General features: G+C 41.4%; 1 protein-coding gene across 3 annotated transcripts in view; it reads left to right on the top strand.

Moving 5' to 3' along the window:
• The window catches only part of KMO (kynurenine 3-monooxygenase), a 53,743-nt gene that overhangs the window by 5,616 nt on the left and 31,519 nt on the right, over window positions 1-16,608 (top strand). For all 3 annotated transcript variants that reach the window (XM_005607944.4, XM_023632624.2, XM_070255779.1), the window contains exons 2-4: window positions 11,741-11,810; window positions 12,090-12,187; window positions 13,383-13,472. In XM_005607944.4, the coding sequence (XP_005608001.1) occupies window positions 11,741-11,810; window positions 12,090-12,187; window positions 13,383-13,472 (258 nt within the window). The remainder of the gene's footprint in view (window positions 1-11,740; window positions 11,811-12,089; window positions 12,188-13,382; window positions 13,473-16,608) is intronic.

Here is a 16,608-nt window from a genome sequence, read left to right as displayed (position 1 = left end):
TTGTTCTCAATCTAGTCTTTATTTTTTTTTTATTTTTTTATTTTTTTAAAGATTTTATTTTTTCCTTTTTCTCCCCAAAGCCCCCCGGTACATAGTTGTGTATTCTTCGTTGTGGGTTCTTCTAGTTGTGGCATGTGGGACGCTGCCTCAGCGTGGTCTGATGAGCAGTGCCATGTCAGCGCCCAGGATTCGAACTAACGAAATACTGGGCCGCCTGCTGCGGAGTGCGCGAACTTAACCACTCGGCCACGGGGCCAGCCCCCTCAATCTAGTCTTTATAAAAGTAGAAATCAAATGTCACTCAGAATTTTCACTTTCTCCAAAGTCAATATCCTAGACACATATAAACAATCAAATGTTTGACAATCTTGAGTCAAGGTCTAGATATAACTTGGTTCAAATGTATGCTTTTCATTTTATGCAAATATTAATAAGTAAACCACATAAAGGACTTATTTACTATTGCTTACCTTTATTCTTATTTTATTACTATTAAATTAAACAAAACTCTATTCACTCCACTGTTGTTTTCTACTCCCCAGCTATTGAAATTTATGTATGAAAACCCCTCATTTCTGCCCCAATATCTAGTCCCTTCTACAAACAGAAGTGGAGTGATTTCATCGTGGCTGTAGAAGTCACCCTGAATTTGCTTAATGGCCGGGGGCAAGTTGTGACCTCACTGTGTTAGCTTTCCGTAGTCTCTTTTACGGTTTGTTTGTGCCCCAATTCTTCTCATCAAATAAGCTTCCTTTCAGCTGCCTCGCTTCTGTACCTATATTTTTCTATCATGCTTGACTAACATTTCACACCTTTTTTTGCTACCCTGGTGGACTTCTAAAGCCTCATGAATCCTGCTCTCACTACACGACACGGAGAACTCATCCCTCAGAGCTGACTTCATTTGCTACCTGGGGAGCAGGATCTGGGATGGAGCCTGCAACTTTAGACAGCTCGAAGCTCTGTGAACTGCCTGCAAAGATTGTGTTTTTCTTTCCTTCTCATTTGTCCCAAAATACTCAAACTGTTTTTCTATTTGTCCGTACACATCCATCCACCCACCTGTTTATCTAGCTGTACACTCAAAGAGAAAAGAACACACTCCTACACTGCTGATGATAATCTAAGTTGGTACATTTTTCCGGAAGCCAATTTGAAAATATATATATTAATAGTCTTAAAAATCTGGGCAGATTGAAGAAAGCTGCTTCAGCTCTCTCTCTGTCGAAGTCAGCCTCGGCTAGGCATCGACTTTAGAGAAACAATTGTCCTTCTACCCGAGAGAGATTAAAACCAATTAGAATCTTCAATGTGGTTTCTCAAAAACACCAAATCTGAACTGTATTCAAAACCTGCAACGAAACCTTCTGAAAATAATCTTGCCCCACGCACTCTCAGTCTCTTTCACGCACTCTGCAGCTATTCCAAAAACAAAACCAGCGAAGATCAGGCTGCCTCCTCCTACACCCCACGCTGTCACCATCCTCTCCCCAGGTCGTTTCAGACTCTGCTTTCTCTTTTCTCTTTTCCGTCTCCTTTCTCACTATCCTCTTATTTTACCCCATTCTTCCTGACACTAAGGCCAAGGTGGCAGGTAGACAAGAGGGTGGGGATCTCAGAAGTTTCTGCAGGTTTTGCTCCTTTTACTAAAACTTGCCCTTCGGTGAGTGTTTCATTACTGGGATTTAATCAAAAGAAAGGAGTGTATGGCATACTATATAATTTATATGTGTATAAATATATATGTAATTTATAATCCTAAAATATATATATTTAATTTACAATATCTAATTTATAATATTAATAGATAATTATATTATATAATTTGATAATATATAATTTATATATATATAATTTATAATCCTAAAAAGTAAAATAATTTGAATGTCCAAATATAAGGGCATTGCAGACAACAAAATGTAATGCAATTACTAAATCTTTTGATTTAAAATATTTTCTGACATAGAATTATATTCACAATATACTATTCATTTTTTAAAGGAAATCATAAAATGCACAGCCTGCTAACGTTTTCAAAAGAAATGCCATGTGTTTTATATGCATAGAAAATGTTAACACTGGTTCTCCCTGCTGGTTAAATTGTGAGAGATTACTTTTTTCCTTCCTCTTTATCACGTTATCATGTATTTTCTAATTTTTTATTAAAAAACATGGAGCTCTTACTAAGTATCTGAAATAGAAAGATTGATAAAATACAAGCCATATAAATATCATTATTCCCTGGGCAGTCACAGTCTGATGAGGAAGTCAGAAAGGAATGCAAATAAATAATTCAATTTATTGCGAGAGACAGTTAAAATACTTATACATATAGACATCAGTGGAATTATAGAAGAAAAGATGAATAAGCCTTTCAGAGGAGGAGAGGTATCCAGGAAGAAGTGCGCTGAAGACATGAGTCTTAAAGGAAGGCTAAGCTTTTTCCAGACATTTAAAGCAGGAAAGAATGTTTCGGTCAAAGGGAACGTTATATTCAAAAGCATCTAAGTATAAAAATGCATGGTATTTTCAGGAAATATACAGTAACTTTGGTATGCCTCTTACAGATAGTGCGTGGGAATAGCAAAAAATAAGCTAGAGAGAAACTGGAGTCACATGTAAGAGTCTTTTATGTCATGTCAAAAATTTGGAACTTTTTCTGAAGACTTAGGAGGAGCTAAGAAAGGATTTTAAGACAGAAAAAGCATCATCCAGTTTCTGGTTTAGCGGCTATCCAGCTCTGTGAGGAGTAGAGACTGGGGCGGAGGGTTCTAGGCAAACTTTCAGTGGCCCAGCTGAGGGTAATGAGGGCCCCGCCCCGTGTAGGGAGCCGGGAGGGTATCGGTAGGAGATCTATTTTGAGAGAGATTCAAAAGGAGCCATCAGTGGGACTTTTTGCCTAAACAAATGTTTATTGGTAGGTAGAGAGGGGCTTTAAATGTTCTCCGAGGTATCCTGGTTGGGTGAACTAGCGGGCAGAGTTGACATTCCCTGAGATACGGAATACAGCAGGAAGAGAATATTCTGAAGGTTCAGGGATGGGAAGTAGCTGAATCTGAGGTATGCTGAGATGGTGACGCCTCTAAGGCACCGGGGTAGAGAGGTTCATTAGCCGGAGCTGGTGCTCAGGAAAAGGATCTAGGTTGGGGAAAAAGTCATGAACAAGCTTGTCTAAGAGCCCCCACGAAAGTGAAAGTGTGTATGAGGTGTTCACCTCATCGTCATCAAAGGAGGGAATATCAAGACTACTGCTTGTTCTTAGAGGCCAAATTCAGATGATACAGGTCAGAGAGTCAGGGTAAGGATCAAATAATAAAACAATATTTGGCATAAAGGATGCAATTCTAGCAGATGTAATAGTTACAAAGTAGGAAGACATTTTTATGTGCTTATTTCATAGTAAGTGCAGTTAACAATCTGGTTCTTCTCATCACATTGATATGCTCAAAGATCAAAGTCTTGAGACACCAAACTCTAGTTCCATGAGTAGGAGATACAAATAGGCTTTTGAAAAGAGTGTTTGGTGGTTATGTTCGAATGCTTTAGCAGTCCGGGTTCGTGGATTTGGATCCCGGGCGTGGACCTACACTACTCATCAGCCACACTGTGCCAGCAACCCACATATAAAGTAGAGGAAGATTGGCACAAATGTTAGCTCAGGACTAATCTTCCTCAGCAGAAAAAAAAAAATTTGTTTTTGGTGACAAACTCAGATACGCCTATGATTCTGAGGGAGAGTTTTATCTGCTTCCTTAAGTCAAAAGTAGTTGACACACGCTTAACATTATCAGATTAATTTCAAACGTTAAAACAAAGAGGCATAAAATGCATGAAATTTTTATAACAATCATGCCCCTTCTTCTCAGGGTCAGCATTTATAAATCAAAAGGTATGGTTTCCTCATGATCATTGGACACCTGAACAATCGTTTCTGGAGAGGTCACACGGGAATTACCAGAAATTTAGTTAATCCTATTCCATAAAATCACACCCACTCAACACCTGAGAAGTATACCACAGTGTTTGCATAACAGAGATTCTCAAATGACCTTTTTAATTGGTAACTTAGGCATCAACATGAAGGGCCAGGGTGGGGTCAAAGCACATGACTGAAAAGAGGAAGTAAAAGGGGACAAAAAGACGGTGGGGAAACGGAACAATAAACTGGGTAAACCCATCATTACGTAATCAAGGAGTCTCCTCCGGGCTCTGCTTACGCACAAATGGGCTAGACCAGTTGTTAATAAAACATTTAATTTACAAATTACAATCAGAATAGCACTCTTGTGGACTTTCCATGCTTCGAGACAAAGATAAGGAAAGACTTTTCATAATTGTCCATGTCCTTAACAGAACCGTCCTGTTCTCCAAGGCTTAACTCCAAGAGCCAGCAGCACTCAAACTGTTGACGGCTCCCAGCTGCCTCACCTGCCCCATGTCTTCTCCCCGAGCCCCACTCTCCTCTCTATTCGCGCTCAGGAACCAGCTGTGTCTCAACCGAGAGTTTGTGGTGGGCCCAGAATGGAGTACACACGTCTTCCTTTCCATTTATATCTTTCCCTCTAGTAGCCTTTTTGCCCGCCTAACAGCTACAGAAGGCACTGACAGTTATTCCCGATTAAGCACATTTTACAGAAATGAGAAGGGGAAATAAAGTTTGAGTCTAAAAGTAGTTTATGAGCCCCATTACTAGTCCTTCTAGCTCAACTTCTGTAACGTCTACCAATATGCATTTTTCTTTTAGTTTATTTGAACTTCAGTTACCAGAATTGGAATTATCATAATCTTTGTTTCAGGACACATCACTATGACTGGGCTTGGAGAAGTCATTTTTATTTACCTTTTGGCTTGTTTGTTTATTAATAATAATAAGCAGCAGCTGTATCTTTGAACTCACCACTCGACACCAGAATTAATACATTGCCAATGACTCATATCAACCTCTGGCCTTCTCCCCAATCTGATCAAGCATTGCCCCAAATCTTGTGTTTATCCTTCCTTTGCTGTATATACACATATAAATGTTTTCTGTATATATGATATATATTTATCATATCTATACACACGTAAGTAATACATACACACTCCTAAAGTTATGTATCTACATAATTGAGTTTTAGTTGTCTTCATTTTATGAGTATCATGCACTATGAAATCATCTGGGATTTATTCTTTTCACTTATAGTATTACTAATATAGTCATATTGTTGCATTGCATTGTGTGAATATACCATAATTTATTTGTCCATTCCTCTGTGAAGGCTATTTGGGCTGTTTCCAGTATTTTTGTTTATCTGTTTTAGTTATGAAAAGTACTGCTCTGAACATTCTGGCACATGTCTTCTGGTGTATCTGTTGGCCTTGAAGAGGTTGGTCAAATATGTAAATGAACATTCAATTTGACAAGATATTGCAAGCATGGGAGATCCTGTTTGCCTTCATCCTCTCTAGCACTTGATATTTTCATGAACCAAGATTGTACTTAATTCTGTTGTGTCCATCCACCTGAGAATCCTTCTTGTCTCCTCCCCTGTGAGGAACCGTTTACACACACTCGATTGGCAAACACACAAGTGCTGGACAGGTAGGGATCAACACCTGCCAAGCTTAGAAAGGCCTGAAACAGAATCTCCACCCAAGTCAGCCTCCTCTCCTCAGAGCCTGGAATCAATTTTAGTCAAAGAAAAGGAAAATAACAAACCCGTGAAAGTAGACCACTGGCCCACCATTGGCTGGGAATGGAGCCCGTTCTGAACACCGTCACTCAGACCCTTGTTTGTTATGGCTCCTTTACTCCCCCATAGCCAACTTCCCAGGAAGTGGATGAATGGATTTCTTGCTTCTGAATCCCAGTCTCTCTACTCTTAGATCATTTCCTGCCGTCAGGTTTTCTCTGATGATTTGTGGTTTAGATCGCAGCTTGTGTGTCCTACTTGTCTTTCTACCTAGCCCGTTCTCCCAATATGAAAGGCCCATTTCTGAGTGACTTCCTCCAGCGTCGTTCCAGCTTCCCTGACCTGTTGGAGACCCGGTCGGTCAAGATCCAACCCCCATGGCGCTTTCCACCACCATGAAAGAGGCAGTTGTGATTATAACACTATGAGAGAAAGAGGAGTTTCCCAAACCTTTCCCTTTCCCTGCAGTGAAACTTACTCTATTTAACCTTTAACCCCTTCCTGTTTTTTCTCTTCTAAATGCTATAGAGCAATTCAGTCTTTGGAAGAAATGTATTTTATTGCATGAACTTCACTGGAAGCTTAGTTTTTCCTTTCCTTGATACAAACTTGTCACTTCCACAACCCTTACTAGATATTCTGTCACACATAAGTGAAAGGAAGATAGACGCACAACTTTTAATACGTTGGAAGAAAGTGAGGAAAGAGGAAAGAGATTTAAGAAGATGTTTAACAGAAGGAAGTCACCTCTGGCGAAATCAAAGGAGCTGACACTAGTGACACCTCGAAGAGGCCAGGGTCCTGCTGGAAGAGAGCGAAGAAAGTGTGAAAAAGATGTCAAGGCCCAGTTGTCTCTGCCAGGTACCCAGGGACACTGTTAGCTGAGACAGCTTCATCCCTGTGAGAAAGTGATGGTACGAGTACCATAGAAGACGAGGCACTTCAGACTAGGGATTAAGAAGGAAGCAATTGGCAATGATCTCTTCAGACACACCACGTGATAACAACTGACGTGCTCACAATTTCAGTAGTGACTCCACAGGACAAAGTGGTTGGTTGGTTGGTTGGTTTATTATGAGTTTATTTTTTTAGAGCAGTTTAAGTTTCACAGCAAAATTGAGGGGAAGATACACAGATTTCCCATATACCCCTAGCCCCATTATCAACCTCACCCATGAGAGTGGTACATTTGTTACAATCGATGATCCTACATTGACACATCATCACCCAGAGTCCATAGTTTACATTAGGGTTCGCTCTTGGTGTTGTACATTCTACGGGTTTGCACAAATGTATAACAACATGTATCGACCATTCTAGTATCATACAGAATATTTTCACTGCTCTAAAAATCTTCTGTGCTGCACCTATTTCCTGACTCCCCACCCCCCTACCCTGGCATATTTGTTTTAACGAAACAATTGACCATGGATTTTTTGGTTGGCCTTCCAGAATATTAAATATGTGAACTGCTTCGCAAAAAATAAATTTGAAAACTTTCCACACACTTAATGGTTTAAATAGGGACCAAGTTTTTAAAATAACCACCAGTGGCCTACAGAAATTGAGTAATAAGAGGAAAGTTAGGTAATGCAAGCTTTGAACAACAGGATTATTTACAAACAGGATATATACGCGCTGAGATGCTAAGGTGCCTTGGGGCAAAGGAGTAAAAACTCATGTGGAGTAAATAGTAGAAGAGGACTGGGGTCCCCTGGTGCCTGCACCTGGCCTGACTCACAGGCCCCTAAACACTGACCAGGTGCAAGGCCCTCTCCGTAACCCCCATATCTCAGAGCTCCTCCAGCCCAGCATCCTCTCCCAGATGTATCCTCATCCCGCTCTGAGATTCATCTCTCCCAACTCAGCTGCTCGTTGCCACCTTCCCTTCCAAAGCCCTCCACAGGGTCCTTTGGATCCCAGTTCTTCAGTAAGCAAAATTTCGTGTTTTCACTTGACTCGTTGAATCCCCTCTCAAATGCCTGGCCTTCACTGAGCCCTGAGGACAACAACTGCCATGCAGCCTTCTCCCTCAGCTCAAGTATCTTAAGACTGGAGGCTACCGTGGTATCCCACTCCACACGGCAAGTCCCAGCCCTGTAAGTCTCCATTGTTTTGTGCAAACCCTCTGAGGCTGTGTCACCTACTTATACCACCTTCTGTCCTCCTCACTGTTGTCATCAATCAACCTCTGGGCCACTTCCTCCAGTATCGAAGACTTCGGCACTTACAGTCTTTTTTCTATACCCCAGCCCTGCCATCACCCTGCGTGCCTATCAAAGTTCTCATTGTTGGCCCCTCCCCCTGACTAGCCCCTCACTTCCTTGAACTCCGTGCTTCCAATCTCTTCCACCTCCACTGTACTTCAGCCTCCAAGTCCCATGACCTCATCCTGGATCTGGACCTTGTCATCCCACGGGGCTGCCCCGTCTCAGATAATAGCATCAGACCTAGGACTCTGATTACAAACCTCCTAACTTTCTAGCTCTCTCATTCAGTTGTTTCTGCTACATTTGTTCTTCACAGGAACCTCCTACTTCTTTCTGTTCATCAGCCCGCCGCTGTCTTCCTTCCAGCCTCTTCAACTTAGTTATTACTGACTATTCATTCATTCAACAAATCTCTTCAATGCCTTTGCTTCCCATTCCGCCCATATGGCCAAATCCCACTCTGCTTGATTCCATCAGCTTCCTCTCCATAGAAATCCAGGCTGTTCGATGCTGCAAGAAAAGATGTAATAAACTTCACATCCTGGTGCCTCTATAAATTCACTGTCTCCATCCTCAACTCTATCTTCAATGCCGTTGAACCACACTTCTGTTTTATCGATTGAGAGCTCATTTTCAGGAACCAGATTGAAACATTTGAGTCTCAACACCAACTCCAGCACTTACCAGCTGTGTTACCTTAGGGGAGCCACTTAACTTCTCTGTGCTTCAATTTCCTTCCCTGAACAGGATAATAACGGTACCTATTACATAGGGCCACAGTGAAGATTAAATGAGTTAGAGCAGTGAAAGCACATAAAAACCACTTCATCGGTATTGTACATTATCATTATTGTTTCTTTAATCAGATGTCTCTGTTTCATTCTTTCTAGTAGTTATTTTTCACCTTTATCATGTGCTCCTTCTACTTAGAACCCTCTTGCCCCTGACCCATGCACCCTTGTTTGGCTGACTCCCACTCCTTCTTTCAGGCTCAGCTTAGATTTCATTTTGTTCCAAGAAGGCATATCCTATCTCACTGCACACCCTGCCGTGCGTTAAGGGTCCTTCCCCGACACTCTCATAGCTGTGCTTCCCATCATACTGTTTCTCACCCTGTGGTATAAAGGATTGTAATCTCCTGGAGAGGTCTGTGTGTATCTTCCCCTTTTTGGTTACAGTTAACCTGACATCTGTTTTAGCTTCACAATTGTGTGAGAACTACAAACATAAGAAGCTTATGTCTAGTTGCAAGTTTGCACATACTTAAGCAACATTACAATAAAAAAATGCAAGCCAGCGCTGGGGCCTGAGGGACGTTTTTCCTTCGAGAGGGGTGCACCCCTCACTCCCACTGTGAGGCCACTGGAAGCCTGGCTCTTGCTCTGCAGGAAGTCTGCCGTTCCCAGGGGGTCAGCAAGCTCCCAGGTGTGTGGGCTGGGCAGTGGAGCCGTGAAGGCCCCCCAAATTCCTCTAAGCTCCACACAAGGCCCCTAAACATCCTGAGATGCTCCAAGGTGGCAAACCCACACCTCTGGGGCCTGGCTGCCCACACGGGCACCGTGGAGGGGGCCCTGTGAGTGTGTCTTGCTCTCTGTTGTACCCCAGCACCTAGCACAGAGCTAGCACATAGAAAAAAAATCCATAGATATGTGTTAAATAAATATATGAATAATATTTGAGAAAAAATGAAGATCCAGACCAGACTGTGAACTCCCTGAAGGCCGCCATTGTTTATTATCTTTGGATCAACCTTAACGCCTAGCAAGGAATCTTGTAATACTTAGAAATCAATACATATTTTTCAACCAACAATTTTTCCGTCTCTTGAAAGTTGTTTTTAGATTTCCAAAGAGATTCGTATTCTTTATCAACTTGCTTCTTCTCTGCATGTCACAATAGTCTCATCCTTCAGAGCTCAACTCATGAGTCATCTTCTCCATGAAGTTTCTGTCAATCCCTTTGTTCCAGTTTATCCATTGCTGGGTAACAAACCACCCCAAACTTAATGGCCTAAAACAACCCTCTGTTACTGTGTGGCACAGTTCTGTGGGTGATGGTCTGTTATGGGGGTGGGGCTGCAGATATCTGAAAGCTTGACCAGGCTGGGCATCCAAGATGGTGCGCTCGCATAGCTGACAGCTGGTGCTGGCTACTGGGGGGGTGAAGAGCTCAGCTGAGTCTCTTGACTGGAGCAATGGCACAGCCTGTCCACAGGGTTTGGGCTTCTCACACATGGCAGCCTCCAGATAGCTGTTCTTCTTACATGAAAAGGCAGGAAGCAGAAGGATCCAGGCTGGCTAGCTGAGGGCTATGCCTGGAAACAGCTCAAGTGTCACTTCTACTGCGTTTTATTGACAAAGGCTTCTACAGGCCCTCCTGGATTCAAGGAAGTGGAGAAATAAACTCCATCTCTGGATGAAGGAGTGTCAAGGTCACATTGTGGAAGAGAATGGGAAAGATTGTCGTGGCCATCTTTAAAAAATACAGTCTGCCACATCCCTCACGGTTAAATTAATCCCCTTCTTTCATGTTTTCTTGGACCCAGAATTATTTTGGACAGAAAGATCTCTCAGACTATGAATAACTCAAACAACCCATAGAAAAAGAGACAGCCAACCCAATAGAAAACGGGCAAGAGACTTAAACAGGCAGTTTACAAAAGAGGAGATCCAAATATCCAATCAATATATGAAAAGTGTTCAACCTGTTCAGCAATCAGTCATATGCAAATTAAAACCACAGTCCTCCCATGTTGCTCTCCAGCCATTGTGTTTAAAGTTTGCGAACACCAAGTGCTGACAAAGATGAACTCCCAGAAGCTGCTGGTGGGAAAACACATTAAGACAAAATTGTGGAACAGTTTGGCATACTAAAGGTGAAGATACGTACACCTTAACCAGGCATTCCACTTCCAAGTATAAAACCCTAGAGAAAATCATACACATATATACCAGGATACATGTACAAAAATGTTCTTTGCAATATTGTTAATAATATTTCCAGACCATCATTTCACAATACATACATATATCAAATCATTACGTTATATTCCTTAAATTTTACAAAATTATATGTAAATTCTATATCAATAAAACTGGAAAAAAATAATATTCTCAGACCAGATACAGCTCAAATGCCTTTCAACAGTAGAATAGCTAAGTAATCTGTAAGATTTCATATGATGAAGAATCATACTGTAACGAGAATGGATGACCTGCTGTTTACGTGCAAACATATGGATGAATCTCATAAGCATGGTGTTGAGTTAAAGAAGCAAGATGTAAAAAAATACACAAGGGTGATTCTAATTATGTGATCAAAAGCAGGCCAAATGAAACTATATTCCTTAGGGATATATTCCTAAGTGGGGAAACTATAAAGAAGCAAGGATGGGTTATCATGAAAGTCAGAGTGACGTTTACCTCTAGGTGAAAGGTTGGGCACTGTATTGGGGAGGAGGCAAGGGGGATCTTTACTTTTTGACCCAACGTGGGGGTCAAATGTTCTGGAGGTTGGCAGTGCTCTACTTTTTGACCCTAGTGGTGGTTATCCGAGTATTTGCTTCTAATTATGCTATAAACTAAATGTTTTATGGTCTTTCTGTATGAAAGTTTTATCTCACCATAAAAAAAAGAAAAACAAGGAAAAAACCCCAAACTACCTCTAAAATTATACCACTTAATCTTGAGTTAATCCCATTATTTTTGCAAATGGTGCTTTCCAGTAGTGACTGAGTCAAGGTGATAACCGAGGTTAGGAATAGTACACCTACATACAATGTAGCATTTTTCCAGTAAAAATTCCCTACATTGTAGAATCAGATAAAAATATGAAAACACTTGCTTTGATTCCTAGGTTGGATCATTAAATGCATGCTTCCTTGCAAAGAGGAATTTCCAAGTTGATGTATATGAAGCTAGGGAAGGTAAGACGATACTGAAAATGGTGAGATGTGTTTCTCATTCTTTGAATTCTTTCTCTTTAGATTTTAAAAATAATTTTTTCAAAAAAGTGGAATTGTTATATTTTTCTAAAAACCTTAATTATCTAAATTTAATTTAATACAAATTTACTACTCTTAATGTTTTCTTTAAAAGAGTTAACAAGGTCTTTTAATTTGGGCCTGATTGCACCAGTTGCTACATGCTCATAGTGTCCTAACATATACCAACGTGTAACATGCACTCTCCTTCCAACGTCTTAGATATCCGAGTGGCTGAATTTGCGCGCGGAAGAAGCATTAACTTGGCCCTTTCTTACAGAGGACGACAAGCCTTGAAAGCCATTGGCCTAGAAGACCAGGTACCTTGTTAATGCATTTTCCTTATGGAAGGTAATGCCTGCTGTCTGTCAACAATTGCATGGTCTTGATTTCATCCTGGCACCGTGTAATGCCAAGAACCTATGCAGGAAAATTCATTTTACAAAGGTTTCAAACTTCTAAATTTGGCAAGAGGGTGAATGTTTGACGCTTGAGGCCCCTGGGGGAGCATGGCACATGACGTGGGGCGGAGGTGCTGAAAGCCCACTTGATGACCCTGGGATCCCAACAGGACGGTAGGGCTCTACGTACAGAACGTGTGATCCGGGCCGGCATCAGGATGAGAGGAGGCAGGCAGACCCCGTTGCTTTGACTATACGGGTCCATAATCTCTCGTCCATAATTCCATACTCCAAAAAGCCCTGGAAATAGAAAGCTTTTTCATCACCCAATCAGTAGCAAACTTGACCTGATGCATGGATTTTTATGACCTTTTAAAGAAAATCTCACGTGGTGTGAATATCTTTTGCTACAGAAATATTGTGTTTGGTTATGGGATGGTGCCCCAGACTCCACTGGGTGCTACGTGATATCCACATATGCACTACACGACCTACCTAAAATTTGAAAACTTCTGAATTGTGAAACCAACGGGCCCCAAGAGTTTGGATAAGGATTGTGGGCCTGGAGTAGATTTTCCTCATGTGGGCTCAGTGTTGCTGAACTCACTGTGTATGATGTAGCTTGGAAATGTAAACAGAAATAGTACATTTTTCTTGAGAGTACTTTTGCTGACCACGTATCTTTGAAATGAGAATATAAGTCAATGTACATGCCACTGCATTTCCACAGCTTTCCTGGAGCTGTGTGTGGAGGGAAACACTTTGCACTGGGTTTCAGCAGTCCTGACTTTACTCCTCATGCATCTCTCTCTTTTGTGGTCATGAGAAAACCACTTAAGCTCTCTGACAGTGAACCACTTTCCTCAGTTGTAATATTTGATTTAGACCAGATACACTTTAAGTCAATTCCCAAATCTAAAGACTAAAAAAATGCAAAAACTAAAATTTACAGGAACACAATTTTCATTAATAAGGTTTTCACCATACTGTATTTTCATGTCCTTTACATTATTTTTAAATTTTTTGAAAAAATCACACTTTAAAGTCAATATCTATCTTATTTGCATGATGCCATGATGTAGAAGTTGAAATCAATCTTTCTGGTTTATTTCAGATTGTATCCCGAGGTGTTCCCATGAGGGCAAGAATGATTCACTCTCTTTCAGGAAAAAAGTCTGCCATTCCCTATGGAACAAAGTCCCAGGTAGGTTTGCCCTGGAGCTATGGGATTGGTTATAGTGGAGTCTGACGTCTGGAACTTGGCACTTGCTTGTCAGTGCCTCCTTTCCTCTCTAATCTTATCTTTGACATTGCCTGCCTCAGTCTGGAATTCAGGAACGTATACTAGTTAACATATTAATTCATAGGAGATGCTTAAAATAGGGTCGAGTTGCTAATAAACACTGGATAAGTGTTCATGATTATTGCCATCATTTTAGGCTGCTTTTGCCTCTATGCCTTGCTCACGCATTTCCTTCCCATCTCCTTTCAGTTCCATAGAGAAGAGTACCATGTACTCATTGTCAAGCAGAACATGGGAGTACAACTCTAAAGGGTTACCCGATGTCGTTGCCTTCCCGGACTCTCTTGCCCCAAATTTAATTATAATAGAACTTATAGAATGAATCAGAAATGCTTTCAGTATTGTATAATTCCTAAAACAAGAGGTCAGATGGTGATGTGGAGTTTATAAAAGAAAATCCACTATTCTGTTTTGTGTTTTTCTTCTTATCTTTTACGTAGTAATGTGCAGAGTTGGGCACAGTGTGTACTTTTATCTGGTTACACCTTCTAAGTTTGTTTCTTTGGGAGAGAATGCATGTACCAAACATCTATCAATGAGAGAAAAACTCCAGCATGCTTTGTGCAACAATGATTCATTTTATAAAGTGCAGAACCCAAGTGAGGTTCCCGTGCTTCTGAGTCTCTGACCTTCCGCAGAGCTCCATTGCAGGCAGAACAGTGCTTCTCAGACTCACCTGGTATCTTGTCAAAATGCGGTCTGACTCTAAAGGGCTGGGGTGGAGGCTGAGGTTCTGCATCCTAACACACCCAGGCGGTGTCCACGCTGCTGGTCCATGGACCACACTTTGGGTAACAAGAGATAAATCCCATATGCTCCTGGGAACAAGGTCTTTGTGGATCTTGTGACCATAAAAGCGGCTGAAGAGCCTCATTTCCACAAGGATGGCTACTATCAGAAACAAAAACAAAAACAGAAAATAACGTGTTGGAGAGGATGTGGAGAAATCGGAACCCTTGTGCACTTTTGGTGGGAATATGATGCAGCCACTGTGGAAAAGAATGTGGCGGTTCGTCAAAAGCTTACAAATAGAATTACCATGTGATCCAGCATTTCCACTTCTGAGCATATATCCAAAAGAACTGAAAACAGGGTCTCAAAGAGATATTTGAACACCCACGTTCATAGCAGCATTACTCACAATAGGCAAAAGATGAAAGCTATCCAAGTGTCCATGGATGGATGAATGGATAAACAAAATGTGGTATATACATATTTGAGATAATATAAAATAAATATATTGGTCTCTGCTCCTGGTTCCTGGCACAGAGTTCCTAAAACCCTTGTAATTTCCTGAGTGATAAGAGCAGTAGGAGAATCTTTTGTTCTGAAATTTGGTCTTTGACCCTGGTTCCTAACACAGAGTTCCTAAATCCTTTGTAATTTCCTGGGTGATAGCAGTGTGTTTTGTTCTAATGAGGTGACTCTTGAGGGGCTCCTGAATGGGGGCTGGTCACCAGAAAGACCAAGCTATCATTAGAAGCTTGGGAGTTTCAGCTCCACCTCCCATTCTGCAGAGAGGAGAGAGGGCCTGGAAATGGAGTTAATGATCAATCACACCTCTGTGAGGAAGTCTCCATAAAAATCCCAAAAGTATGGGATTCAGAGAACTTCCAGGTTGGTGACCATGTGCAGGTGCTGGGAGAGAGGTGCCCTGGAGAGAGCTCGGCATCTCCGCACCCCTTCCCACATGCCTTGCCCTATACATCTCTTCCATCTCGATGTTCACCTGTACCTTTTATCATAGCCTTTATAATAAACTGATAAAAGTGAACTGTTTTCCTGACTTCTGTGAGCCCTTCTAGCAAATTAATCAAATGCAAAGAGTGGGTCCAGTTTATAGCTGATCAGTCAGAAGCATAGGTGACAAACTGGACTTGCAACTGGCATCTGATGTGGTGGCAGTGAGGCAGTCTTGTGGGACTGAGCCCTTAACCTGTAGGATCTGTCACTATCTCTGGGTAGATAGTGTCAGAATTGAGTTGAATTGTAGGACCCCTAGCTGGTGTTGTAGAGAATTGCTTGGTGGGGGAAAACCCCCACACATCCGGGGTCAGAACTGTTGCGGGTGTGGTAGTAGTCTGAGAACAAAAGAGACACACGGGAGAAGTATAGTATATCTATACATACACAGCATAAAATGGAATACTACTCAGCCTTCAGAAGGAAGGGAATTCTGACACAGGCCACAACATGGATGAACCTTGAGGACTTCATACTAAGTGAAATAAGCCAGTCACTAAAGCAGAAATCCTGTATAATTACACTCGGATGAGGCACCTAGAGTAGTGAAATTCATAGAGGTGGAAAGGAGAAGGGTGGTTGTCAGGAGCTGGAGGACATGGAGGCTGGGAGTTGCTGTTTAATGGGGGCAGAGTTTCAGTTTTACAAAATGAAGAGTTCTGTGGATGGATGGTGGCAATGGCAGCTCAACATTGGAAATATACTTACTGCCACTGAACTGTATATTTAAAAACGGTTAAAATGGTAAATTTTATACTAAGTGTATTTTACCACAATTAAAATTTGTTTAAAAAGGGGCCCCGTGGCCGAGTGGTTAAGTTCGCGCACTCCGCTACGGCGGCCCAGGGTTTCTCTGGTTCGGATCCTGGGTGAGGACATGGCACCACTCATCAGGCCACATTTGAGGCGGCGTCCCAAGTACTACAACTAGAAGGACCCACAACTAAAATATACAACTATATGCTGGGGGGGTTTGGGGAGAAAAAGCAGAAAGAAAAAAAAAGAAGATTGGCAATAGTTGTTAGCTCAGGTGCCAATCTTTAAAAATAAAAACAAAAGGGGCTGAAAAGTAAAACATTCCAACAACTAAGGGCTTTGGGGGAGAGGTGGTGGGGAAGGATCAAAATTTTCTGTTTAATGACTTTTTAGAAATAATAATCTGCTTATTTTGACATTATAAAAACATAGGTACAGAGTTTGAATGCATGAGCCTGGCAGAGAAAAGAAGAGGAAGAAAGTCCACTGATCATCTGTAGGCAGAAAAATTTTTCAGATAATTAGTATGTCCCGTTTA

Source organism: Equus caballus, chromosome 30 (assembly GCF_041296265.1).
Source record: "Equus caballus isolate H_3958 breed thoroughbred chromosome 30, TB-T2T, whole genome shotgun sequence".
In the NCBI taxonomy this organism is placed as follows: Eukaryota; Metazoa; Chordata; class Mammalia; order Perissodactyla; family Equidae; genus Equus; species Equus caballus.
The sequence above is the reverse complement of the archived record's forward strand: the minus strand, read 5'-3'. Positions and strand labels throughout refer to the sequence as shown.